Source organism: Pseudopipra pipra, chromosome Z (genome assembly GCF_036250125.1).
Source record: "Pseudopipra pipra isolate bDixPip1 chromosome Z, bDixPip1.hap1, whole genome shotgun sequence".
Taxonomy (NCBI): domain Eukaryota; kingdom Metazoa; phylum Chordata; class Aves; order Passeriformes; family Pipridae; genus Pseudopipra; species Pseudopipra pipra.
In genome coordinates, this window is record NC_087581.1 from 74,747,996 (window position 1) to 74,774,978 (window position 26,983).

The following is a 26,983-nucleotide window of genomic DNA, read 5'->3' on the forward strand; positions in this document are numbered from 1 at the left end:
CAGAGAAAAATTGACCGACCTTCTTATGTCTGTGTTAGCCCTGCAAGACAGGGACAAATCTGTGAGCAAACATATTTGCCCATTGATTTAATTAGTGCCTGGCCAACTCACATTATATTTGAGGGGAAGGATTTGCAGCAGCATTCAAAGAATGGAACAAGACTTCTCTACTTAGTCTCCAGTAAATGTCTGGATCCCACAGGCTCTGACAAGTTTCAAGTACAATTTCCAGCCTTTGGTTTGGAAATCACTGCTATTTTACACTAATTCTGTGGCCTTTCTCTAAATCTGTCCATCATTTTATAATTGGCGATGATGGGAGTATGCTTCCCTGAAGAACTTGCTGTGCTAAAACATCTCAGAAGGAGCCAGGCTCTTTAAGGGTGTGCGTGGTGGAAGCATAAGAGAAAGGGGTATGAACTGACATAGAAGAGGCTCTGCAAGGCCCAAGGGGGCAGTTCTTCCCACCTGGGCAGTCAGACAGGGCAGAGTTTGCCCTCAGAAATCGTGCAGTCTCCATCTGTGGTGTTTTCAAGACCAAGCTTTGAGGGGCCTCTGAAACTTCATTCCAACCTGGATCATCCCATGATCTGGCTGTCCAGCCACCTTGTTCATTCCAACTGTTATGGTGTGACTTAGGGAAACTTTGGTATGGTTATAATGGAAAGTGTGAAAAGTGTGGTTGAGGTGGACAAGCAGCACCCGTTCACTCACTATGTGGGATGAGGTGGAGCATGCAACGCCCAGAAGCCTGAGAAACTTGCTTATCCAAATACTTAATTTTCAGAAGAATGCCATAGTTTTGGGTAGCCCTTTTTTAGGAGGTGGTTGAATGAAACAACCTACAATAGTGTCTGAATGACAAAAAGCAATTGTGGAGCTAAGCTACTTCCAGACAAGAGGGATAGCTTCAAAATTCCTCTCTGCTTCTATGAACAGTGATTGCTTAAAAACCTGGTGGCAGCAGAATTTCTCAAAATGAAAAAAAAAAAAAAGAAATCTGAAAGGAGGGAACTTCTGTGCTAAGACAGAAGATTAATATGTAGGGGCATGGTTTCAGCTCTGCTCCTCTCCCCTTGAAAGGGTAATGGAATAAGAGCAACCTTGGAGAGGCCAAGGTCCTCTGCAAAGCCCCCTCCAGGCTCAGGACTGACCTCAGGTCCAAGTCAGCCCAGACAAGTCACGCACAGAGACACATTGAGAGGGCCTGGTGAGAAGGAGGTGCTGTAGGAGATGGGTGCATTCCTGGAATCGGAGCTGTGGAGTGAAGCCAGGCAGAAGAATCACACTTGTCAGAGGCTATGTTAGACTTACAGTATTTCACTGGTTATTAGGACCTCTCTAAATAATTGAAACACAGGATTAAGTAACAGAATAAATTATGGTACACAAGAAATTGTCATCAGGCTACATAGCTGATGAATGGTTTTCAGGCATTGCCAAACTGCGAGGCTCTGTACCAGTGGAGAATTTGCTGAGGGCACAGATCCCACATCTGTTTTTGTCCGAATGTTTCCTGTCTTGTTCTTGTGACTGGGGGGGAAATTTTGAAAATATAATGCCAAATACCCTTCTGACATAAGAACCCAATCTGCTGATGGGATGGGAGAGGTTCTCAGGTCATACTAGTGGTGGATTCCTTTCTGTTTGCTTCATACTGTTTGCTTGTGCTGATGTTCCACTCTCTGTGTGGTGCCCAGGCTTCTTCTGATGTTTTAGTGGCAAAATAGTGATTATTATAACAGCAGCATGCCTGGCTGAACCTGTCTTTTCAGAGAATGTTTTGATAAAAGCTGAAATGTTTCACTAAAACCTGTAATCTTCGATGATTTTTCTGTGTAGAAGGTCCCCCTGGAGCCTGTCACTATACCGGGGAGGTACAGGGCCTCTAGCAGCAGCACACTGTGAGTGTTTTCAGACAGAATCTCTTTATGTGGGACCAGCACCCTATAGATACCCTGCTCATTGGTCGGCCTGTCTCTATTTTGCTTCATTTTTTATACCCATGTGCAGATAATTTCTGGTATTTCTAGGTGCTTTTCTGAAGGCAAGGAGGCCATTTCCCCACTCCATGGGCATGCAGGTGAGATGGGGTGTTTTTTTTCTGAGGTTAGGGATTCTGTCATGCCCCAGTCTCCAGTGCCTTGTCCCGAGGCCTTCACATTCTGGACCTGTTGCTGGTCAGATTTGGTTGTCAGTGGGTCTCAGCTAATTAGCAAAGGGGAAAAACAGCTCAAGATTTACCCCACAGGATGAGTGGGGTTTCATGCCTGTCCATCCTTGGTGAATGCCACATCAAAGCAAGCACCACATCATTCCCCTGATGTTCGCCTTCCCAGGGCCTCCATTGGCATGAGGCATGCCTGCAGCATGCATGAAGGCACATGACTGTCTCCCCCGCTCCACATCCCCAGTACCCTTCCTAACACTTCTTGTTTTCTGTACAAAACACTCTGGTTGAAGTGTCTAAACCTGTTGCTTTGCCCTCTGTGTGCACAGAATTTGGTTCCTGCTGCCTCTGCCCCTGCCCTGAAGGCCTTGTATTCAGAAAGTGCTACAGAAATCTTCTGAAAACAACATTTGTACCTACTGAATCACAGAAATCTGAAGGCTGGAAAAGACCTTTAAGATCAAGTCCAGTTGTCAACCCAGCACCACCACAATGTTCACCTTGAAACTATGTCCTCAAACATAACCACATATTTTACGAACACTTCAAGGGATGGTGACTCCCACTTCCCTGGGCAGCCTGTTTCAATGCTTTACAACCCTTTTCATAACAATTTTTTTCCTAATACCTAATCTAAACTTCTGATGTAGAACCATAGAATCACCGAAGTTGGAAAAGATTCCTGGTTCTTTAAGATTCCTGGCTTTTCCATAAAAATGCTGTAATGAAAACTGGCTTACAATATTGTGGCCATTACCAGTCTAGTTTGGGTGTGGGTGAAGAAATGAAAGAAAAACTTTGGGAAATTATGGGGGTTTTGTTGCATGGGGGTTTTTTTATTTGTTTGGGTTTTTTGTTTGTTTGGTTTTTAATGAAGTCAGTTCCATGTTGGGGATTTGATGGGGAATTCAGCATTGTAGGGAAAGTTTCCACCCCAAAAATGAAAGGCAGAAGGCTCCTGACCCCTGTAGAGTCACTAGGTTCCCATGGGCAAAAGCGAGTCTTTTAGAAAATGAGGCATGTGTGTTGTTTGATGTCCAGCTTTGAAATTCAGGACTTCATGGGTTGATATGAATTTGTTCAGCTTGGACTTTGCAACATGCTACAAACCAGCAATCTCCTTGGCTTTCTCTGCTGGCTTCCCCCTGGGTAGAGGTTTGGTGCTCCTGTGTCTGTGGCGGCTGCAGTGGCTTTGGCTGTCCCTGAGCCTTGGACCCTGGTATTCTGCCATGGGATGCCACTTTGAGACCAGTTTATTGTACACAATGTATAATATCATACAAAAACTGATATGATAGGATTCTTAGATGACATTTGTGAAACGTCTTTGGGTAGTTCATCTGAAAGCATTATAGAAAACCAAACTATTATCATAAATTTGCATAAGACTTCTCAGGGTTCAGAACTGTTGGTGGGATGGATTGAAGATCGGACAATATCGTTGTCAGCCTCACGAACATTCTCAGTGTACCTTCATATTTCTGTTTTGTATTTCTCCATAAGGAAATACTCGACTACGCTGAGTGTTGTATTTTTTTCTCTTCACACCCATGTTGGTGCTTCAGTGGAAGCAGTGGAACCACCATGATGGAGGATTGTACCTTTTCCCTCCTTCTTTGGCTGAAATTGTTACTGTTAAGGGTTAAAGTGTCCAGTTCCTCTCCTGAGAAACAGTGCATTTTAACAATGGCTTGTGGCAGTGAGAGGCATAAAGGCATAAATTATGTGCTGGGTTTACAAAAAGCAAACTGTTTTTTCCACCAGGGCAGGTTGTGTTACACGTTGTTTCAGTTGGGTGTCTCACGCTTTATTTTGATGAAGTGCCCCTTTTTTCAGCAGTGCATGTAGGACAGTGGAGGCTGCTGAGAGAGCTCCTTTGGTCCTGGGGTGAGAGGAACCACACAGGGAGAGGGCGGAAAGGAGGGGGAGAAGAGAAACACCCCATGTGAGTCTGTGGGGAAAGCCAGAGAGGAGCTAGTGAGGACTGCCCTGGGAGGGGAAGGAGGAGGAGGACTGGGGAGGAGAAGTTGGAGGGGGCTTAGGGAGACACTGTTTTGGGGAGTAGGTGCCTGTGCAGGCAGTGGTGTTGCACTGGGAGCAGGCTCCTACAAAATCTTTCTTGGAGTTTCTGCCTTTCTCAGTAAACTGAACTGGGTGGTTCTGTCATGGAGACAGCAGGGAAGAGCCTTTGCAGGGTTGAGCAGTATTGTTGTGGGTGGGTGTGGGCTAGGGTGAATCATACTTTTCTTTCATGTCCTAGAGAAGACAGAGCAGTGTTTATACAGAGAAAGGACAGAGCTGTTAAGGACAAATATATGATGACGAAGCTGGCAAATCCTGGCAGACGCAGAGGCCAGCTGTTGCCACTGTGCTGCTGTCTCTGTTCACCCACACACTTGTTAGAGGCCAGGTGAGACTGAAATCTGGAAAACCACCTCAGTTTGCTGTGTACATTTACCTCCCTCGGGCTGGCCTTACCATGGTTTTCTATGGAGGCTTCTGTTTGAAAACCAGATGAAGACTTTGGCTCTTGAGGACATGTTTTAGTGGTGGCCTTGGCAGTGCTGAGTTACCTGGAATGGGGGTTGGGGTGGGTGGTGGGACATTGGGGACTGCAATGGCCCAAGAAGGGCTTGCTTGGGAAATACCCATGAGCATCTGCAGGTCTCTGCTCTCTTTCCACCAGACCCTCCTGGAGAGGTCAAAGGACAGTGGGCATGAGCGATGGCCAAGCAGGGACTGGCAGACTAACAGGTCCATTGGACATGTGCCCAGGCACTGCACACAGACCTTGCTTTTGTTCAGCCTGCTACCTCTGACTAAGGAACAATAATCAAAAGCATTCCCAGTGCTCAGTGTGGACAGTTTTCTGTGCTGCTACTCCTTGGGGTTTTACTGCTCACCATAGGCAGCCTTGCTGGCACGTGTGTGTGCACAATTGTGCACATGGGTGTGATTTACTGGTCCGTGCAATGCCACATGGCTTTAAAATTATAGTGCCCCTTTCCTACTGAAATAATTTCTACATAGAGAGGCTCCTATTACAGCAATAGGAGTGTGGACGTCATGATTTATTATTATTTATGGTCCCAGGGCCTTGTTTATGCACGATGGGTTAGGTGCTCAGGATAGAAATGCCATTATGCAAATGACATTGAATGTCCTTACTGAGCCTAAATAATTTTTGTGTTGGACGATTAAACCTCATCTGTTATTGATATGGGCTGCAGTCGGGCTATTAAAGAGTCCCAACAGTACTTACTCCCAGTAATGGGAAAATTGAGAGGAAGAGGCTAAACAATTGCCTCAAGTGTGCTGTGATTGTCTGGTAGGAGTGGAGCATAACGAACCCCCTGAATGGAAATCGTGTTTACTACTTAGGGATAAATAAAAAAGGAGAACACATAATAAATTGTGCTTTGTGATGTGAATTGGTGCACCAGAGAATTTGCGTACTTTCAATTTATTTATTTATTTGAATTGGGGGGGGGGGGTGGCAGGGTGGAGGGGGTGGTGTGATTGGGATGTAGATACTGCAAGCCGTTAGGAAGGATTCCTGCAGTGCCTGCCCCTGACCGGGTGGCTGGGGTGAGCCATCCTCCTCAGGAGCTGCACTGATGCCACGCCGTCCACTTGACACAGCTGTGCGGTCACATTTTTATCAGTGTTGATAGCTTATGAATTCAAAAATTGACAAAATTTACAGAAAAATGAGGATAATCCATCTTCCTTAGCAGCCTGTCAGGAGCTGGCTATACTTCATAATCTTCAATTACAGATGCTATTTTCAGACATTTACATGCAGATATTAGAACAAAATGAAAATGAGAAACAAAGAATGAATGGAAATGCAGCTATTTATATGTATGAAAGAAAAACAACAGGTAAATTTTAGGCATTTAGATTGGATTTGGGGATCCCTTCAGAAAATCTGAGAAGGACTGCGCTCACTTATGAATTGCACTGTGGAAATGTAAAATGTGTCATTTCCCACATGCAGATAATGTGAAGATTGGGTCAAAAACAGGTCAGTTGTTTTGAAGTATGAGGGTAAATGTGTTCATGGCAGGGTGCATGAGCTAATTCTCACTGCCTTCAGAGGAATCTCTGGGGATGAATCCTGATTCGATTTGGGCTAAAATGAAGCACAGCTGCTAATTTTTTATAAACATATATGTTTTGTGAAAGGGAGGTTCAGAAATACTCCATTTAAATCAAGGGAAATAGGTTGTACCACTGAAACCAAACTTCCATGTTCTGTGAGACAGCAGTGATCCCAACGTGGCTGAAATCAAAGAATAACTGGGGTTTGGCCTAAATTAGGTGTGTAAATAGCATTTACTCCAAAGCAGGATTGGTTTTGGCGGCAGTGGTGGACAGTGCAGGGAATGCCAAGTAAATTATGAAATGGTGGGGTGGCTGGCAGGCGGCAGTGGTGAGACTTTGATATATAGCTTTTTGGAAGACTTTCCCATCTGAATCCTGAGTGGCTGAGGAGGAGGGCATTAGGATGGATTTTCCATTCCCTTGAAACTCCAGGCAGAGCAACAGCAGTGCCTGTGCAGCTGCAAGTGGTGCTAGGTTTCTCAAAGCCTGGGGAGATTAATTAGAGCTTCTTTGGATTAAACTCTTCGAACCATATCTAATGTTACAAATTTTTTCCCTTTGTCAGGCTGAGGTGGGGGTTTCTTTGGACAGCCTGCCTGGCGTGTACCACTTCTACCTCTATTTATTAATTAATTTTAAAGTATTAAGACACAATGACTTGGAGATATTTGTGTATTTGTGTGAGGTCTGTCTTGCTGCTGGCATCATGGGTGAGCATTGGATGTAATGGATGTGACCTGAGGGACAGCACTCTGCCTTTCAGGGGCCTCAAGGCTTTTTTGACAGTGAAGGTGCTCGGTGCACCATCTCTATCAGCAGGGAAGGCAGTGCACATGGTCGGTAAGGAGGCAGACCAAGACCAGAGTCCCCAAGACTTCTGACAGTCTGAGACCCTGTTGTGCTGCTGCTGCTGTGTCCTGAGCAGTGTTGTGGGCCTGGGGACAGCTGTGTCATTGGCAGGAGGGCACAGGAGGTGTTGCTTCATGCCTGCCTGGTGTTTTAATTGGGAAGACTGAGCAGATGCAAAAAGCAACATGTGTAAGTCCCAATGGACCCCAGCTGTCTCATTTCAGTGGCCACTTGCCCTGTGCAGCAGGCAGCTCTTGTCTGTCTTTGCTTGGTGCAATCGCTTCAAGATGAGTACCTGGTCCGTGCCCCGCGAAAGAGACAGGGCAGAAGGGGGATGCATTTGTCTCACACTACCTGGGTCACAATGCTGCTGCAGGTCTCAACCAAGCCTATGGGAGCTCCCTGATTTTCCCACATTGGCACCCTAGAACCAGGCTGTTACAGGGAATGATCTTGTTCTCTACTGTGTGTCCATCTTTGCATAACAATTTAGAATAAAATTCCAGATAAATCTCAAAGAGAAAATTTCTGTACCTGTTGACTTTTCAGCGGGTTACACTTCGGCATCTTCGCTAGGAAAAGTGCAGGGTGAAGCTGGTGATGGTCTGTCTGTCTGCTTCACTATAGTGCAGCAGGTTTGAAAATGATCCTAAAACCTTCCTGCACCCCTTTTCCCTCCATCTGCCCTTTAACTTCTCCACTCCAGGGGTGTTAGTATTTAGACATAAAGCCTTTGTAGTGGTGGTGGATGTAAAAATTTACTCAGAGCAGAAATCTTCCTGTTTGCACTTTGCAGAGAAATCTGGTGGGGAGGGACTGTGCAAACCTTGCTGCCCATGTGCTGCTGCCCAAAGGTGCTCAGAAACCACCTCTCTCCTCACCACCCCAACCAATCCTCCGCCAGACTCCAGCTCTTGTCTGCCAGAGCTGAGTGGGACGGGGCAGGGGAGACACAGGAGATCTGGTCTTGCCCCTCCTTTCAGTTTGAGCTTCTCATTCTCTCCTTTATATTATTCCTCGTTTCACATGTCTGTGTTTTCTCTCCTCCATGCTATGGCAGTGGTGCTCCATGCTGATGAGACAGTGCGTGGTACAACCGCAGGCAGTCATTTTTCAGGTAATTTCTAGGGTACTGAACACCCGACTCTTGCTTTTTCACATACCAAGCAGAAGGTCAGGCTTCTGGCTGCGCGAGGAGGGACCCCTAACCATGATCGTCATTTTGAGTTGCTCCTCACCAGCAGCAGTGCCAGGTCACTGGTGCAGGAGCCAAGTCTGAGACCCCTTCTGCTGCCCCTCCCTGACCAGCTGGAGAAGCTCCTGGGAAGAGTTGGCAGGAGAGTCTCAATGGGGCCATGGAGTGAGGGGCTGCTCCACGAGCACTGCCTCCCCCTGGGGTTGGTTCTCCTCTCTGGATGGGGTGCCTGAAAGAAAGAGCTCTGCCTGGGGGGAGCGGGAAGAGGGGACATCGCTTTACCTCTCAGGAGTGGGTCAACACCCAGCATTGTGAAGCCACAGTGACAGAGAGGCTTGTGCTTCTTCATGGGGTACTGGGGTCCCCTTGCCCCTCCACGGGGGTGAGAAGAGCTGCAGGCAGCACCAACTAGCTGGTTTTAGGGTGAAGGCTCCTCTGCTCTGCACCTGTGACTCTTCTCTCCTCATGGGCCAAAAGATGCTTCTGCTGACTGTCGCCTCTCCCCAGTCTCTCACCATTGGCAGTGGTGTGTCTTCTCTGCCCACAGCCAAGTGTTGATCACAGCCACTGTGCCAGCCTGCTGCTGATGGCCCTGAGCACACCCCCTCTGCTGTGCAGTGGGAACTGCTACTGCAGAGGTAGATGTGATATTGATGATCAGTCCTCCACTGGGACAGCATAAGCAGAGAGGGGTCAGCAGCCCCTCAGCCTGGGTGCTGGAAGGAGTGGTTGGTGCCTGGTCCATGTGGCTGCTGGTGTTCAGTTGCTGGTGGCTTCAAGGAGTGATCTGGGCACTGGAAAGCATCTGGAAAATCCCCAAAAATCTTGCTATTCTTACCTCTAGGAAAATGTTGCTGGGCCATTGTAAAAGAGGTGCAGATCCTGTCTGCAGCAAATTATTTGGACCAAAAGCAGGGAGGGACTCCAGATCTCCATTTTGCACATCTCTACCTTACGCCTTCTCATTCCTCCCATAGCACTGCCTGACTGTGGGCTCCCCTCCACACTGTGCTCAGCAACTACAATGCTTCCAGTCTCTCCAGTCCACAGATGTGGTTCCATGGTTTGGAGCTGTGCCGCTGACATTGCTCCAACTCTCTGCAGTGCAGTGACACAGAAGAGCACAGGGTATCATTGTCCTGACCTCTGACAGGGTGTGCTACACCCTGATCACTGCTTGCTTCTGACACTGGAACTGATTAGTCTCTCTGAGCTTGAAGGACCAGCTCATGGCTCGTTGACATAATGTTTTGAGGTCATTACAGTTAAAGCTTTTAACTCTGGTCCTGCTTTCCCCATGACACTTCCTTGGACCTTTGAAGGGAAGCAAGCTGTGGAGTTGTTGGAGATTTGCAGGCAGGGGCTCAGGCTGGTTCCAGTTGGGTTTGTGCAAGGATCAGCAGTTCCAAAAGCTGCTTTTGGTGGCAGGGTTTAGATGTGCAACCGCCACCCCAGTTGTCTTGCATGACCCAGCCTGTGGCAAGAGTCCCATCCCAGCTGGATGCTTCCTCCCAAACTACAAGTTTGTAGCTCCCACTTTGTAAGTGGGAAGCCACATTCATTCCCTGCTCATTGGGGGCAGTGGATCAGTGCCCCATGGGAGAGTACGAAGAGATTTTCCAGTCTGGATATGGTGGGGTTGTGGCTTTCATAGAACAATGTGGTAAAATCAGGCATCCTTCTCCAGGAATTGGTGTGTGCTCTTCTCCAGATATCAGAAATACCAAACAGCAGCACACAAAGACAGGTTTTTTCTCTGCTGTGCTGCCAGCCCATCCATGCTCATGCATCATCAGTTGCTTGGAATGCCTCTGCAGGGCTGTTGTTTGTCTGGTGTCTTGTTAGATCAGGGTTTTGTGGACAGAAAAAACCCAGCAGCGTTGCCGCATGTGCATTTACTCTGAATAAGGGAACGTGGGGTTGGAGATGTAGGAGAGCTCAGACTGGTGTTGGAAGACTGAGAAATGCACCTTGGTGTGATGTGAAGTGAGAAGAAGGAGCTTTGGTTGCACTTGTAGGAAGGAGGAAGGCTGGGACCATCACTGGCACCCTCCTCAGAGGAGGGATGTTCCTGGGCCCATCCTCTGCAATGGGCAGAAATGGGGGATGAGACAGAGGTGTGGGTGTCTTTGAGGCAGTGGTGGCAGATGAAAGGGGCTGGGTGCATGAAGGCAAGGCAAACATGAGGGTATGGAGGGTGTCAGAGAAGGAATGAGCTAAAAGGACTGAGGAACAGGACAGCTTTAATGCAAAGGTTAGGGAGGAGCCTACAAGATGAGTCAGAGGACTCTGATCCATGGGCTGGGTGCAGGACAAGGGTGGCCAGGGGCTAGTCCCTCACAAAATGCATTTGGCACACACATCTGCAAGGGATTTATACAGGGGAGCCTTCAAGGTGTCAGACTGTACTCCAGAAAATACATGCTTATTACACAGACCTGCTAATACATAATTATCCAGGTAAATTAACTTCTGTTTGAGTGAGAGTTGGGCAACAGAGACATTAACAGGTATATTTGACCCAAAGTGTTGTGTTAGTGGCAAGCACCAGATTGTGTGCTGGGTTCTTGGACAAACTTGCAAGGGGGAGAAGGATGTATTCACTCAGACCAGATTTTGTTTCCTTGAAAAAAAAGTTAACTTTTTTGGATGCCCCATCCCTGGAAGTGTTCAAGGCCAAGTTGGATGGGACTTTGAGCAACCTGGTGTAGTGGAAGGTGTTCCTGTCCATGGTAGGGGGTGAAATAAGATTGTCTTTAAGGTCCCTTCCCACACAAACCAGTCTAGGATTCTGTGATACTCTGATTTTTGTTTTGGTCATTCAAAATAAACCCCACGTGATCCTGGTTTCCCCAGCATTTCTTCACCTCTGTGCAGCTTCTGCATTGACTTAATCTTCAGGAATTCAGCAGGGATTGACCTCACAGTGGTTGCTCTTTAGTTTATCTGTTCCTATTGCCATTCTTAGTTTGAAATTATCATCCTCCACTTGTTATGGGCATGATTGCCATCTCACAAATAAGAGATTAAAACTTAAAGGGCAGATAGGAGCAGGGAAGGGAGAACTTTATGAGGAAACTTCCCAGTTTTGTGAGAATGATCCTGACTATAAGAAGTCATGGAAATAAGGCAAATGAAGATAAGCTTTGTGCCATATACATGTATATCCTCCAAACTGACTGTAGATTGCTGTAGCTACAGGGACTTACACAGGTTACGGGACACAAATGGTCTAATTTCTTGGGACCTGTGCTCATTTACAATACCTTTGGCTAATGAAATTAAGAAATTCCCTTGAAATGAGACAGCGTCCTTACTACAGTCAGGTGATTTATTTTTAAATAATTTCGATTTAGAAACAGTTGGCTATGAATGCATCCATTAAGCAAACATTAATATGTATGTGCACTTTCTTGTGAGACGATGAAGAAATGTGACATTCCCAAGAAAAGGGGGGAAATGGGATATGCCATTCCTCCCTTCTTGTTAGTGCATGTCCACTCAAGTGCCACCACTGAAATATGGAGAGTTCAGGTTAACAGGCAAGGACATTTTTCTCTAACAAGCAAGTAACTTGCACTTGGCAGTTATTCTACAAAATTTCCACCTTCAAGAAAATCTTGTTACGTATTGATGAGTTTGGCTTTTGTTTTATAAAGAAAGCCCGTTTTAGTGTTCTCCAAGAACAGTGGTGATAAGCACCAACCCACTTATTGAGCAGACTGAGTGCTGAAAGCCCCATGTAACTGGGAATTGCCTTTAAAACTGGCAGAACAAAGGATTTTTGAGTTCTATATTGCACCTACTTTCTGTCGCACAGGTAAAAGCTCTTGAATAGTAAATTTATTATCACTAAAATGCCTTTTGTTTCTTTTTCCAGGCAACTGAATACTCAACCATGGCCTCACTAGCTAGTGGATTGGATGACATGAAGGCAAATATAACCAGCCCTACTTCTGCAGATTTGGGAGCGAGTGTTCCTGGGCCTCAGTCCTATCCTATAGTTACAGGTAAGCAATTTTCTAACACCGATAAGTGACATGAATTGTCTATGCCTGCACATTGTAGGGAGAGGCCCTTTATGGAATAATTGTGTCAGATGTGGAGTCATTTTCTCAAAAGTCTATTTTAAAATGTGGTTTCAGAGCAGCTCTATTGAAAGTCAATTGAAAGTCTTGTGTAAATCATTTGTGTTTGCTTGTAGCCAACAAATGATGTATCCATCCCTTCACTCCAAGGCTGTGCCCCTCTACTCCAAACCTGCATCCTGAGTACCACTGTGTCACCAAAAAGCAGAATGCTTGCCTCTGCCTTTGGGCTTTGGTGCTCATTTTTCATAAATACGCCTGGTGTGTTTGAGTGGACAAGATTTTTATGACAGTTCAAACAAATGTGAATTTTAGCTGCTATTAATTCCTACAAATGCTCATGTTTTGCACCATTTCTAGAGTTGTAACTATGCAATAAGGCTAAGCATTTAAATGAAAAGCAAAGGCTGTTTATCCAGGGAACAACACATCATCTGCTTTTGTTCAGCAGACATATGGCAAGAGTTAAGAAACAGAGACTGATAAATGCTTTGGTTACGTAGTTATTTGGGGCTGACCACACTGCTTGGAAGGAGATTGGCCAAATGGTAAGAAAACGATTAAATTGTGTCCCAAATGAATTGTACAAACCAGAAAAAAACGAGGAATTTGAAAATGTAAGACTCTGTGTTTAATATAAATGTTACCTCTGTTTGTTACTGCTGTGTCTAACTTGTGCAAATTTTATTGGATTTTTTTCTGTTTTGCCAAAGACTGCATGCAATTCTTTATTTTGTTGCTACAAGGGAAGATGATACTGTTTTTCGTGTAGTATTTCTGTATCTTTAAAGCCCTAAAGTCTCATCTAGGACAGGAGCAGTTTTGAAAACAATTGTTAGAGAATTGTTTTACCCCAATACAACATTAGCTTTTGGCTTTTCTCAGCAAAAGTTTAGGAAGATTCAAAAGAAATAAGAGAGTTAGAAGAAGTATTAAAAAAATCATATGTATCTTGAAGTGGCAACGGGGAGACTTATTTTAATACGTGTTTGGTACTGGGTGGGTGGTTTCAGTGGTGGACTCATAGGTAAGAAAGGTGTCTGGGGACCCTTCAGTTGTCAGTGTGACCTAGGGATGGATGGACAGAACGAGGGACTTCTGGAGATGTATGTGGCTTATATGAGATAAGGAGATAGAGCATTGATACAGATATATTTATGTCTTTCATAGGTCTGTACTGGGATCAGTTTTATTTAATATCTTCATTATCAATCATTATCAATATCAGTGTTATTTAATATCTTCATTAATAACGTAGACAAAGGGATCGAAGGCATCTTCACCAATTGACACCAAGCTGAGGGTGCAGGTGACATACCTGAAGGACAGAGCCATCCAGAGGAACCTGGACAAGCTCAAGAAGTGGCCCATGGGAATCTCATGCAGTTTAACAAGGCCAAGTGCTGGCGCTCACCTGGGTCAGGGCAGCCCTCGGGATCGATCCAGGCTGGGGATGAGTAGATTGAGAGAAGCCCTGGGGAGGAGGACCTGGGGGTGCTGCTGGGGGAGAGGCTGGACATGGCGTGGTCATATGTGCTGGCAGCACAGAAACCCCCTGTGTCCTGGGCTGATCCCATAGTGTGGGCAGCAGGTAAGGGTTGGGGGATTCTGTTCCTCTGCCCCACTCAGGTGAGACCCCACCTGCAGTGCTGCCTCCAGCTCTGGGGCCCCCAGCATGGGAAGGACATGGACCTGTTGGAGTGAGTCCAGAGGAGGCCATCAAGTTGATTAAAAGGATGTAGCACCTCTGCTGTAAGGAAAGGCTGAGAGAACTAGGATTGTTCAGCCTGGAGAAGAGAAGCTTCAATATGACCTAACTGCAGTCTTCCAGTAACTAAAGGGAGCCTACAAGACAGATAGAGAGAGACTATTTGCAAGGACCTGGAGTGACAGGACAAAGGAAAATGGATTTAAACTGAAAGAGAATAGGTTTAGATTAGATATTGGGAAAAATTCTTTACTGTGAGGGTGATGAGGCACTGGCACAAGTTGCCCAGAGAGGTTGCAGATGCCCCATCCCTGAAGGTGTTCAAGGTCACATTGGACAGGGCTTGGAGTAACCTGGTCCAGTGGGAGGTGTTCCTGTCCATGCAAGGGGGTGGAACTAGAGAACTTTTCCAATGCAATTCACTCTATGATTCTATGAGTCTGTGCTGTTTATAGAATCATAGAATAGAAGGAAACTGAAAGGAATATGTAAGAAGAAACATGAATCGTCATGCTGGTCGTCATAAGTCACTCATACAGCCTATGAAAGTTAAAAAGTAATTTCTCCTCAGGCAATTTATTCTCACTTGTCTGCTGCAGAACTCCAGCTTAAATGATTCTATGATTCCCTGCATTTTTCTTTGAAGCCTGAAGTGCTGCTCATTGCAGAAGACCCAAGCCGTCTCAGTCCATCATGGGCATTCTGCTGCCTTTAGTTCCTTCTCCTGAGTGTTTGTCCCATGACAAACCTTGTGCCCTGTTAGACATTTGTGCAGCCTGGCAGCACCTCTAACTGCATGAGCAGGTACTGCAGGCATCTCCCACCTGGGAGTGTCCACAGTGTGCAGTGGGAGCTGATGGGAACTGTGTCCTTGGGGGGAGGCAGAGTAGCAGGAGATTACTGAGCTGCATTATCATGGGCCAAAGTTAGGAAACCAAGATGATAATAGAGAAGCTGAATGCTCCCTCACTTCTGTTGTCTTCTAAGGAACTGCCCATCCAGGATCTGCGCCTGGCCAAAATGAGGTTCAGCCAAGAGCTGTTGTTTTGGCTGGTACATCAGCAGCACTTCTTTTACACTTGTTTAAGCACTTCTCGCGTGTCTCATGTTGCTACCTCCTTAGAATGTGGTGAGCTAGCTGATCATTTATTAGAGCAAAACCAGCTACAGAGGTGACACTGTGGAGCTCAGTATTGATTTTATAGACGTTGTCCCTGTGGTGTTACCTACACTTGAGCAAAAGTTCCAAATGTTAAATTTGCTAGTTGTCCTCAAAAACATGGAGCAGACTTTATGAGCAGCAGCTCTAGAAAAAAGCTGCCATCAGTCTTAAATATGACAGAGTGAGAGCTACAACAGAACGTGTTTTTCAAGACAGTGGGTATTTATATCTTTAGTTTGATAGTGCTGTATAGTCTTCTATCATCTGCATTCATAAAACTTAGATTTACACGAGCATACCAAAATCCTTTTAAAATGTATGCCTCTTGATATATTTTTGGAGGAGGCTGTCTAGCTGCTATCCTCCCTCCTTTTTAAATAGCCATAGGAATTGTTTTGTGCTGGATATGCTCTAGAAGTGCTCGGAAGTCTGTATAACAATCTGGATTGTATAGCACTAGGCACGTACCATACGCCCAAGTCATGCCCCCTGCCCTGATTCTTTCCTGAGGAGCTGAAAGGATGTGCAGACTGTCAGGAGCAGGAGGGCTTCAGCAGCAAGCCGTGCTTTGTAATGTGCAAGGTGTGTCCATTATAGCACGCTTGATGATGCATTTCTCACTTTAGTTCTGGACAGACTTCTCTATTTTCTCCCCAAAATTAACTCATTTCTTCAGTCACAGCTCTTTTCCCAGCCTATTTCCTCAGTAGGATAAGGGATTTGGAAAAGGATACACTTTTATTGACCCTATTTCCATTGTGACCACAAGCTGTGTATTGCCACAGGACTTTCATCTGTGATAGGTACCTCTGAAAATCAGGAACTGGGAAATGGTGCACAATGGTGGTTACGAGTGCAAGGTCCGAGAAATGTCTGCAAACACACCACCTACTCTGCCTTCTCAGAGTTTCTTTAGTTGTCTGTTGTCTGACTAAAGCTGTGGTAAAATTCAGTGGTAGTTTAGCGTTCTAGGGCTGGGCTGGGTGGGTAGAGGTAGGTAATCGATAAGGCAGCAACCCCTGGAGGACGGTCAGCTTTGTATCAGCTGACCTACTTCAGTGGTCATACCCTGGTTCATGAGAGAAGTCTTGCCAGAGCCAGCTCCTGGTTCTGGGTCCCCCTCAGTCTGGCCATCCAGAGTCCAAGTCTTGCAGATCTGTGATGGCATTTCATTTGTGAACTGCTTGTCATTGGAGGAGGAGGGGCCAACCTGATCCCTGGTCTTCTCTTGAGATTCAGGAAGTTGCGTTGCTTTTAATTTCTTCACCCTTTTTTGAGTGCTTCCACTCTTGCTTGTTCCAGAAAGGCTGTGATTTATCTGATCAAACTCAGAGAAGGAGACTAAAAGCCTTGGGGGACAACATGTTTTAGTCATGCTAGATAGTGTGTTTTCAGGTAAAAAAGTGAGAGTTAGTTGGATAAAAGTCCACAAAATGATCAAAGTCTGTATCTGGTGTTGCTGATGCCTTGAGACTGACCTCACTTCTCAGTTGACATTCCAGATTATAAACACTTTTGTAAAAGCTTCATGGTCATAAGACCTAGAGCTGCTTAAAACATTGGCAAATGAGTTGTGGTATCCAGAGCAGCTGTGTCACCTGTACCAGGAACTCTTCTGGTGTGTGTGAAACAAAGCTGTGAACACGATAGCATGATGCTTCAATAAAGAATAAGGCTATTGGTAAGGCTAAAAAGTGGGTAAGTAACTTGAAATATGAAAAACAGGAGTTTGAGCCAAGAACACTTATGTCTTTTCAATAATTATATCTGCTATTCAAGCTTAATCAGTTTTTATGAGAAAGTCTGGAGCAGTCTGAGCTGCCATACGCTAAGAGAACTAAGTCTACTTCATCTTGTCAGTCTTAAATCTGTAAGACAGACTGTAAAAGAATATAATGGAAGTAAGTCTGAGAACAGAGGTCTTGAGTGAACTATGATTACAGTTTTTCGTTGTTCTTGTTGCCAGGCTGTGATGTAGCTGGCAAAGGTTTGAGATGACAAAGATCTCCTATGCAGTTGTGGATAGAAAATGTAAAATTTCTCTCTCTTAGCTAGCTGGCATATCCAAACATTTGGAATGGTTCTTGAAAACCAAAGGATTGCTGAAACACTGGCATTCATGCTAATACTTGCTGCTAAGGAAAAATTTAGTGACAGCTCTCAGTATTGCTTCAGCCACCAACTCTGTTGTATTATGGACCACCAGCCAAATATATCTGATTAAAGAACCACTCGCTTTCTCTGCATCAATTTTATGCCACATTAAATATTAAGTTTAAAGAAACCCCTTCCATCACTGTGTGCTGCCACAGTCCCTAAGTGTTCTCTCCATTTACAAGCCAGTGACATGTGCCCAGTTCATTACTGCTGTCGTCAGCAGTTTCCAAGCAGCCTGTGATTGTTACTAATTACCTGCACATGCATTTTTCCTGCTCCCACTTGCTGATTTCAGCGTGGTTGGTATCACTCTGAGAGGACAAAGCCATGTTAAGCTGGCACCTTTATGTGGCTCTCCAATACAGTGCCAAGGGTGGATTGATCAACCCACAGCAACCCTGGCTGTGTCTGGCAATGGGGTCGGTTTGCAGTGGCAGAGCCAAGAGTGGCTGTCAGCCAGCCTCACCCAGGGGCAGAGCAGCATGATTCACTGCAGTGGGGTACGATGTGAACTCTATATCACTCTATTAAAAGAGCATCACAGGGTAAAGTGTTGTCAGGGGGCTTTGGTTTGGTTCCTCTGCCAGATGTTGGAGTAGAGGAGGCTGATCTTCTTTCGTGTGGGCACACCTCCATCAGCTTTTGTTCATTTGGTCCTCCTCATAGCTTATACACCCATGCAGGGAGAGTAAGGAATAACAATCCATATTCGTGAGAATTATGTTCCATTTTTGTGGTTAGGGAACAAAGATGCTAAAATGGGATAAATGCAGGTCAAAGGACCAGATGTTTCTTGTTACTACTCTGCTGTGACATATGGTCCTCATCCAGCCTCTCAGTGTGTTTTTCCTTAGGAGTGCTCAGTCTCATCTGCTTCCTAACTCTTCATTCTTCTTTGTTCATCCCATTGTGCTGTGACTGCAATTTATGAGCCAGTGTTTTGCTAGGTTTTGTTGAATGGCAGATACTACTGGTCACTTCTGAAGCTAGGCACGGTGGTAGTGCAGTTAGACTGGAAACCATGCCAAAATCAAATTCTCCCTGAGGACTTTAGTATTGGTAGCCACTATGGATTCTGATGCTTTCAATAGGAGGAAAGGAGTTGCTTCTCTAAAATTCCAGTCTGATCTCTTGCCAGGATAAAACCCCAATATATTTCAGCATTTAGCTCAATGCAATCCAAAAGGACTTCTTGGTTTTTTCAACAAGAAATCAAGTGGCAGTGAGACGCAGATCATTTCCAGAAGATCTGAGTAACAGATCTTTCTCAGCCTGTGGATGGAGGATTCATCTGAACAACCCTAGAAAACAGCATTTGGGTCGAGGGGTCTGGGGAAGTCTTCCTCTCTCCACAGGTTAGAGATTAGATATTGAATTAGGACTAGAAGGTGTCTTTTCTCATTAATTTTGGATATAAAGTTAGTGATCCTTATCAGTGGGTGGCTGGGTCTTTCCAATGGCTATCGAGAGAATGAAGAGTGCTTAGCTTACGCTGGACCTGTGTGGGTGGAATGGACCTGGCCCACAGAGAAAGAAGGGTCACACAAAAGTCCTGGAGGGAACTGTTATCCAGCTAATGGTCAACAACAGTTTTCCAGCAGTGTTTTCACCAGCTGAATGAAAGTATTTCAATTATTTTGGTTTCAAATTAAAAAATATTTGCATTTCTAATAATAAAAAGTAGTTTCAATTTATACTTCCTGTTCCAACTCTTTGAAATAAGACTTACGTAAAATTTTCACAATTCCTTCTTCCTTTTTTTTCTCCACTCACTGCCCTATCCCCAAATCAACATGGTTTTGAAGAAACTAAAGAGAAGGTTTGATTTTGTTGAAATTGCTTTTTCTTCTGGAAAAATGCTTTGGTGTTTGTTTTGGTTTGTTTGTTTGTGTTGTTGTTGTTGTCTAGTTGTCTATAGCAATATATATTGTCTATGGCAATAATAAAAAAATCTTCTTCTGAGGCCACTATATTTTGGTCATATAATCTGTCCAAAAATGGAAATGTTGATCTGTGTTTAAACATTATCACTGACTTATACTTTGATTTCTGTGGGACTGATCTGAAGTGCAAATTGGTGTTGGTAGATGGCTGATTTCCAGTGAAGCATAATGCTAAGATTTACAGCTTAGTTTCTACATTTAATAGATAAAAGTACAGATGCGTTTTCCAATAATCTCTTTGTCACTCCCAATAGGGCCTGTCATGTTAAAGACTTGAAAAAAGGCCACATAACCTTCCGTGGAAAGGCAGCCAATCTGAAAAACGAAAGTGCCAGTTTTAATGATAGTACAGAGTCTTAAGTGCAACACTGTTGAGTTTTTCCATTTTTATGAATTCTTATCTTGCCATTAAAAAAGAACAAGCGCATTTGAGAAAGGAAACGAGGGCACTTGTACCCCACTAAGACTCAGGCTATTAACTGCCTCTTTTGATGAGGTACAGCCTGACTCTGTTGGGAGTTTGGCCGTGGATTTAAATGTCGAATTTAACTGTGGTAAACATGTTTTGGTGCAACGCATGTATAATAACAATTTGCATTTACATAGCATCTTTTACTTAAGGATTTTGCAATCTCTAATTAATTAAATCTGTTTCCCCCTGCCCCCAATACCGCTGTGGTATGGATAATAAATACAATTTTAAATAAAGCAGCGATGGCAAGAGGATTAAGACAAGAGGGTTCTGGTGCCCCTGTGTTGCCCTGATTGCGGCAGGGCTGGGGCTTGTTCTGCAAACATGCTGAGCAGCCTCTTCTTGTTTTACCCTGGTCTGAAATGCCCTAAAAAAAAAAAGGGCATCAAACCAACTCTGCACCCACGGATGGAAAATGTCCTGCTGGGTACATGCACAGTCTTGTACCTTGGGGACTCTCACCTACCTGTGCCACCCACCACCATGGCAACCAGGGGTTCAGGTGTGCAGAGCTGGCTGGTGGCTTTAGGGCATCCAAGGCCAGTTCAACCCACAGGCGGCACTTCTCACTGCCAGAGAAATTTTGTAAATCTCCTATAGATCTCCAAACTGGAAATAATGAAAAAAAAAGAAAAATGAAAGAAAAAAAAAGAAAGGAAAAAGCTCGAGTTAGCATAAATGCTTCCTAAATTCCTTTTTTTGGCCCAGAACAATAACAAAACATCTGAGAGTGTCTGTGCAAGCCACCAAAATGATATTTCCAGGTGAGTAGGGAGATGTGTTGGCATCTGTGTATCTGCACAACACAAAAATAAAGTCTAATGGCAGTTTGAGTCAGGCTACAGAAATTACTTCTAGGACAAGGTAATTGTTTTGATGATAGTGGTTGAAAACACCTCCAAAAGATATTGAGGTGCTGGAGTGTGTCCAATGACAAGCAATGGAGCTGGGGAAAGGTCTGGAGAACAATTTTGATGTGTAGTGGCTGAGGAAGCTCAGGGTTCTCAGTCTGGAGAAAAAGAGGCTCAGGAGGGACCCTCTCACTCTCTAAGACTCCCTGACAGGAGGGTTGGAGCCAGGTGGGAGTTGGGCTCTGCTCCCAGAGAAATGGTGACAGGATGAGAGGAAATGGCCTCCAGTTGTCTCAGGGAAGGTTTAGGTTTGATATTGGGAAAATATCTTCACCAAAAGGGTTGTCCAGCCCTGGCATAGGCTGCCTAGGGCAGTGGTGAGTCCTCTTTCCTGAAAGGATTTAAAAGCCCTGTGAATGTGGCATTGGGGGCACGGTTAATGGTGGCCTTAGCAGTGCTGGAAAGGGAGTAGAGGGAATGGTAAAACAAAGATCATTCCAGGGCACCCCTGGGCAATGGAGAGCATGCCACAAGTACTCTTGCTGTCTGCTGCCTGCTCTCACCTTCCTACCATCCCCTAGAAATGGCAGCATGCCTTTTTTTTTAATCTAGGAGAAATCTGAGAGAAACTGTAAAGGATTCAAGAAAGAAAAGCTGCAAAGTGTAAAGTGTTCAAAATCTTGTTTTAATAGTGCTGCAGCATATTTTGTGAGGAAAGCTCTTGCTTATGTTCTCTATTATATTTTTTGAAAGACCTCTTCCTGTAGTGCTGTCCTTGGAAAAGACTGTGTTAGCTGTGAATAGAGATTTTATAAATCTACCTGGGGCTTTTTTTTTTGGTAATGTACCATTGTTTCTTCTTGACTTTGTATTAGGCTAAAAATGTGTGAATTTCAGGTTTTGGTATTATTTCTCATAAAAATGTTAAACTGTAATTAAAAAAAAGTGCAAAAAGCAAAATGCAGTGGAAAAAAAGGAAAAACATCACTGGCACTCAAAATATGAGTTGCCTGGTTTTGAGCTGCTTAATGGAACTGGCACATCTACCAGCATGGGGAATATTGTTTGTGGAAATCCCTTGAGAATCATCATGGACAGGCACTGCCTGTGCTGCCACAGACTTGACACCTGGCTTGGGATTTTCACAAAGAGGTGGCTGAAAACTGAATTCAGTTAAAAGAGTGAAAGGAGTGTCAGGGTCCCTCTGGAGCTTTTCTTTTCATCCTACATTCTTTGCAACAGCCTGAATTCCTTGAGCTCAGCAGCTCTATGATGAGCTCTTTTTTTGAGCACTAGTTCCTGAAAAAAGGCTTGTGTATCAACAGTATTCCTCTAGAGAGGGGTCATATGTGGGTTGTCCCCTCCCCAGCAGGCTTCGGCTCTGGCAGTTGTGGGTTCAGACCTGGCGGCCTCCCCATATGTGAGGATTCTCTGTGGGAAGGATGATCCTGGACTGTTGGTAATTAAGGATTGCAGGAGGATCTAGGGTTTGGAAGAGTGTGGTGTGAAGGCAGCAGATGCTGCTGCAGTTGTACTAATTGCGAAGTCCAAAAGACGTGTGGGATTTTGGGGGATGTGGATGAGACTTGCTTTCTCAGCAAATCAGACTTTTGGTGCTAAACAGAGGTCTTGGTTTTGCTCCTTCTGTCTTTGTTAATATAATTATAATTATGAAATATAGACAAAAACTTTTCCCAGGCATTGATGTAACCTTGAACAGGCCCAGTAGCTGCTCACAGTGGAGCTGTGTCCTGTGCTGCCTGTGCTGCCTGACCTGCCTATGCTAGCCAGTACAGGCAGTCCTAAATGTGTCCAGGTCTGGTGCAGAGACAGAAAAGCTAGTGAGATAGGCACTGGATGAGGGCAAAACTTGAACTGATCTTGCTGAGCCAGGGCTTTGCCCAGCCTAGTCCAGGTGACAGAGTTGCACATGTCCCCTGAGATGTCTGGAGAGCATTGCCCATCTTTCCCTGTGGAACTGCACTGGGAACAGTCATCACAGGAATGAGCAGACACTGGCAATAACTGGTGTGAGAGGGACATATGTTACATGTGTCATGTAAGCTGCACATGTGCAGGGTGAAGGAGTGCAGGACTGTGCCTTTGCTATTTGTGTTTTTGCCTGTTGCTGCTGAGGTCACACCAGGAGGTGCTCCATGCATCCCTTCATCCTGTTCCAGAGCATTCCCATGGCTTCATCCACCCTACAGTGACCAGTGTTAGCTCTGAAGTCAAATAGTTGGTCATGAGAGGTGTAGGTAGCTGCTGTGGTCTCCTACTGTAAGGATGCACAAGGCTGCAGGAGGTACATTGGATTTTGGGGACATGTAGAGGTGGGATCACCAGCTCATGGCCAAGTGCACTCTTGTTCATTGTATAAGGGTTCACTGCTGTTTAACAGGCTTGAGCATGCAGTGCCACAGGCTCACCACTCAGGAGATAAATTTTGTCCATGTTCTGTTGGGGTGTTCACTACCTTCAAGTCTTCATATCAACTCAGGCTTTAAGCTCTTAAGTTCTCAAGATATGAGCGAAGTATCGGTGGGCCGATCGGTGCTCCACCAGAGCCAGCCCCTGCGCTCATCACCATTCCTCTGGCCCCACTACACGGCAGCAGGGACCAGTGGTGGCACCACAGGACTGGAGAGAAGAGGGGAGTCAGGGTGGCATTCTGTCACCCCTCCAGAACATGGTCCCAGCCCCTCCTCCTCAGTGGACCTATTGGGGTGGTAGGAACACCCGGCAGCTTTGCTCAGCGTCACATATACCCCGTGGAGAGCAGAGCACTTCTGCCCCCATCATCAGAAGTGCTGTCCTGAAGTCACTCCTTTCTCTGAGCTTTCTAATTATTCCTGTCCAATCTTTCGTCATGTTTCCTTTTAATTATTTTTCCCTTTCTTCTCTCCACCTCTTTTTTTCCCCTAAAACTCCAGCACTCCTCTCTAGTGTATTAAGAATGTGAGTGAAATTGATGGCTGGAACGTCTGAAGTCTTTATGATGATGAATGACTTTCACTGCCAAAGCTTTTATTGTCTCTGATTTGGGAAGAAGGGGAGTGGATTTATTGTGACCAACTGTCATGCCATTTAATACAGTTATAAATCCTGATGCCGTGATGGGCACCAGGGACCTCCTCTGGCCACTCTCCTACCCTGCTTTTGTCCCTGCTTGACATCCTCAGCTGTGGTGCAGACAGTGAGAAATGTGAGCTGGGAAATCCCAGGTGGAGGGTGATGGCTGAGGACAGGGCAAGCCCTGAGTGTCTTACCCAGATCCAGGCAGGCTGCAAAGCCCCTGGCTCTCAGGATGGGTGGAGATGCCCCATGACCTTAGGCACCAGTGCAGCATCCCCCCATCCTGGTGCTGGTACTCATGGGCTGCTTCAGTCCTGCATTAATGTGGCAGAAGGGGAATCTCCCACTGTGGCTTGGAGCAAATCCAGTTCCCCATCTCCTTCTCTCCTCTAGTCTGAACTCACTGAAGGTTGCTTCCCATAAAGTAATCCATATGTGTGTTACTTTCTGAACTACATGGTGCATCAGTTGAGGTACACATCTACTATGTTATGAGAGATGATGGCTACTCACCAGGCAGCTCAGAAAGAGGTGAGACTTGGAAATCTGAACTTGGTCCTGCTACTGCACAAGGGAAGAAGAAAAATCAATTTGTCTTAAAGTGATTTCAAATGAGATGTTTCAGGTTCCTTCAACTAAAGAGAATAAAATATTTCAAACTTGACAACTGAGAATATTTAATGGAAAACAGTGAAATCCAAGTGTGACAATATTTCCGCAGCTTCACTATTTCCATCACAGAATTCAGGTATAGTGCCTGATTTCAACTTTTCAACTTATTCCAGGTTAAAAAAAGCATTACAGAAATATCAGAAAAATAGTACATGGATTGTCGATCTGGACTTTGTTGAACCCTAATTAGGATGTTGAAATCTAGGGTGTAGATATTTCTAGTGAGTAGAAAACTGGCGATGACATTAGCAATGATGCTTGGATTGGAAATGTCTCCATCTCAGATTAATTCCAGATGCAGATCATAAATACTGATTCTTGTGAGATGAAAATATCAGTATGGGTTTAATGTTGCTGCAAAAAGATTGGTGGAAGCTGTTGGGTTTTCTTTCCCTCTGTGCTTGTATAGCAAGTTGAATAACCAGTTGTTAATATGCTCAAGTGTTTCTGTCTCTGGATGCGCCAGTAGGCTGCCAGGTCATGCCCACCCATGTCAGTGTTGACAGGGTTCCCCTGCATGGGAAGATGTCTGTCTGCATGAGAGCAGGTGGGACAGTGAAGCCCTAGGTTGCCTGGTGTCTGGCCAAGTGCTTGCAGCCCCAGCGCTTTGCTGCTGTCTCAAGCCCAGCTCGACATCCAGAGCCCCAGGTGGTGACCTGCTGGCACAATGTCAGTCATTGGGGTGGGCACTGCTGGGGGGTTTCACTACTCCAGCTTGGGACCAAAGGGATTGCCATCAAGGCAGGTTTGCGTGGTGCCTGAGCTTCTCCTTCTGCTCTCACTGCTTGCAAAGGCCCTCTGGATGTCACTGCTGTCCTTTGCAAGGTGCCTGGAAACCCATGTCCTCCCCTCTTGCCTGGTTGCCTGCTTTCCCGCTTTCCCGTACACAGCTGGGGAGCATGAGGCCCCCTCCCTGCCAGTGCCATCCCAGCCTACCAGGTCATGTCAGGGACCCAGTGCTCAGCAGCCTGCCAACACAGGCTTGTCTGGATTCTAGGAGCCTCCCCAGGTCATCATGTGTAGTCCTCAGACCTGGGGGCAGTGTACCCTCAGCTGCCAGGATGGGAGGAAGAGGTGGGCTGCCCTGCCTGGAATCATATATCAGATCATATATCATATATCATAGTACAGATGCTCTGGAGCGACATCTGCATCTGCAGGGCCTTTTCAGACAGTTCCTGTCACAGCCCAGCACCCCTAGCTAGTGGCAGCCATGCTCATGGTGTGTGGGGTACCAGGTCAGGAGCATCCTCAGATGCCCATCATGGAATGGCTGTGGTGGCAGACAGTGATGGAGGGGATGTCTCCATGCTTTTCCTCATGCACTGCTGTGGGAAGGTCCCAGAGATGGATTCATGCCTGTGCTGCTGCCTCCGAGTTGTCTGTGGACAGCGAGATCTTTTGGTCAAGTCTTCAGACTGAATCCTGAAGGTCTGAGCCCTACTGAAGAATGCTCTCCCTTGGGAACAGCTTCTCTGTCCCAAGGGCAGCTCCCAGCTTGAGCCAAGGCTATGGACCTGCAAAGTGTGCTGAACTGCTCCCCAGGGCTGGCTTTGCCATGCTTATCCCTTTTCTAAACTCATAAATGAGATTTGTTAAATGGGCTGAACATGTGAAGTTGGAAACATTCTGCATTTCCATTTCTTGAAGAGGGAGAGGTTGGAGGCCAGCTACCTCTCCCCCTACATATCCATTAGTTTTCGGGAGCATCCATGGCACCACAGTAAATTGCTAACAATGCTCTAGTTTCTACGCTACAATTGCTACTGTTTGTTTTTTTCCTGTAGTTCCAGTGTCTGGAGCCCTGTTACAGTGAGAAGAGTTTGTAACTCGTCACAAATTGATGGTTATTTCTTTTTAGTCTCCTCTATTGCAAAGAGAGAATAGAAAACAGCTTCTGGGCTTTTGCAAAAATTCAAACAGTGAAAAAGAAACAAAAGGAAAAAATATTTTATTTAAAGATCTCTTGGTAACTCAGTCTCTCTTGTAATTTTTGTGGAGTATTGAACACCTAGCTGGGCAGTTGCAGGAACAGGGATCCCCCAATCACAAACTTTTCAAGGCGCTAATCATCTTGGTCATCTTGCGTCTTTCCAGCAGCACAGTGATTACTCTGGAGACAGTCTCCCTGAGCCTGCTGTGCTGCTCTTATAAGAAGTATTGCTGTGCTGCAGAAAGGAAACAACAATAAAGGGAATATGTTGCTTCTGCATGCGTTAAGAGCACTGATCAAACCACAAGAGATCCCATTTCAGACATAATGTGCATTGGAGGGCAAAATTAGATTGAGAAGTAAATGGAGCCTAAAATTTCCATAGCTTTATTCGTCAGAAAGCTGTTTCATTGCGTGGTTTAATTCTCCTACTTCTTTCATTCATTGAATGTAGCGTGCTGGCTAGAGTACATTTTAGAAATAATGGGATGAAAAAAACCCATCTTTAATTTGGTGGTGGTTGTGAGGTGTGTAAGGCTGTTCAGACCTGAGATGTGAGGTGATATGAAATGCAGAAACATATTACACAGTAGCAGAAAAA

At 45.3% G+C, this 26,983-nt stretch overlaps 1 protein-coding gene and 1 long non-coding RNA gene across 3 annotated transcripts in view; both read left to right on the forward strand.

Moving 5' to 3' along the window:
* The window catches only part of LOC135407446 (uncharacterized), a 274,027-nt gene that overhangs the window by 113,768 nt on the left and 133,276 nt on the right, over positions 1-26,983 (forward strand). The window lies entirely within an intron of this gene.
* Positions 1-26,983, forward strand: part of PAX5 (paired box 5) — a 123,056-nt gene that overhangs the window by 51,778 nt on the left and 44,295 nt on the right. For both annotated transcript variants that reach the window (XM_064640985.1, XM_064640984.1), the window contains one exon: positions 12,202-12,331. In XM_064640985.1, coding sequence (XP_064497055.1) covers positions 12,202-12,331 — 130 coding nt within the window. The remainder of the gene's footprint in view (positions 1-12,201; positions 12,332-26,983) is intronic.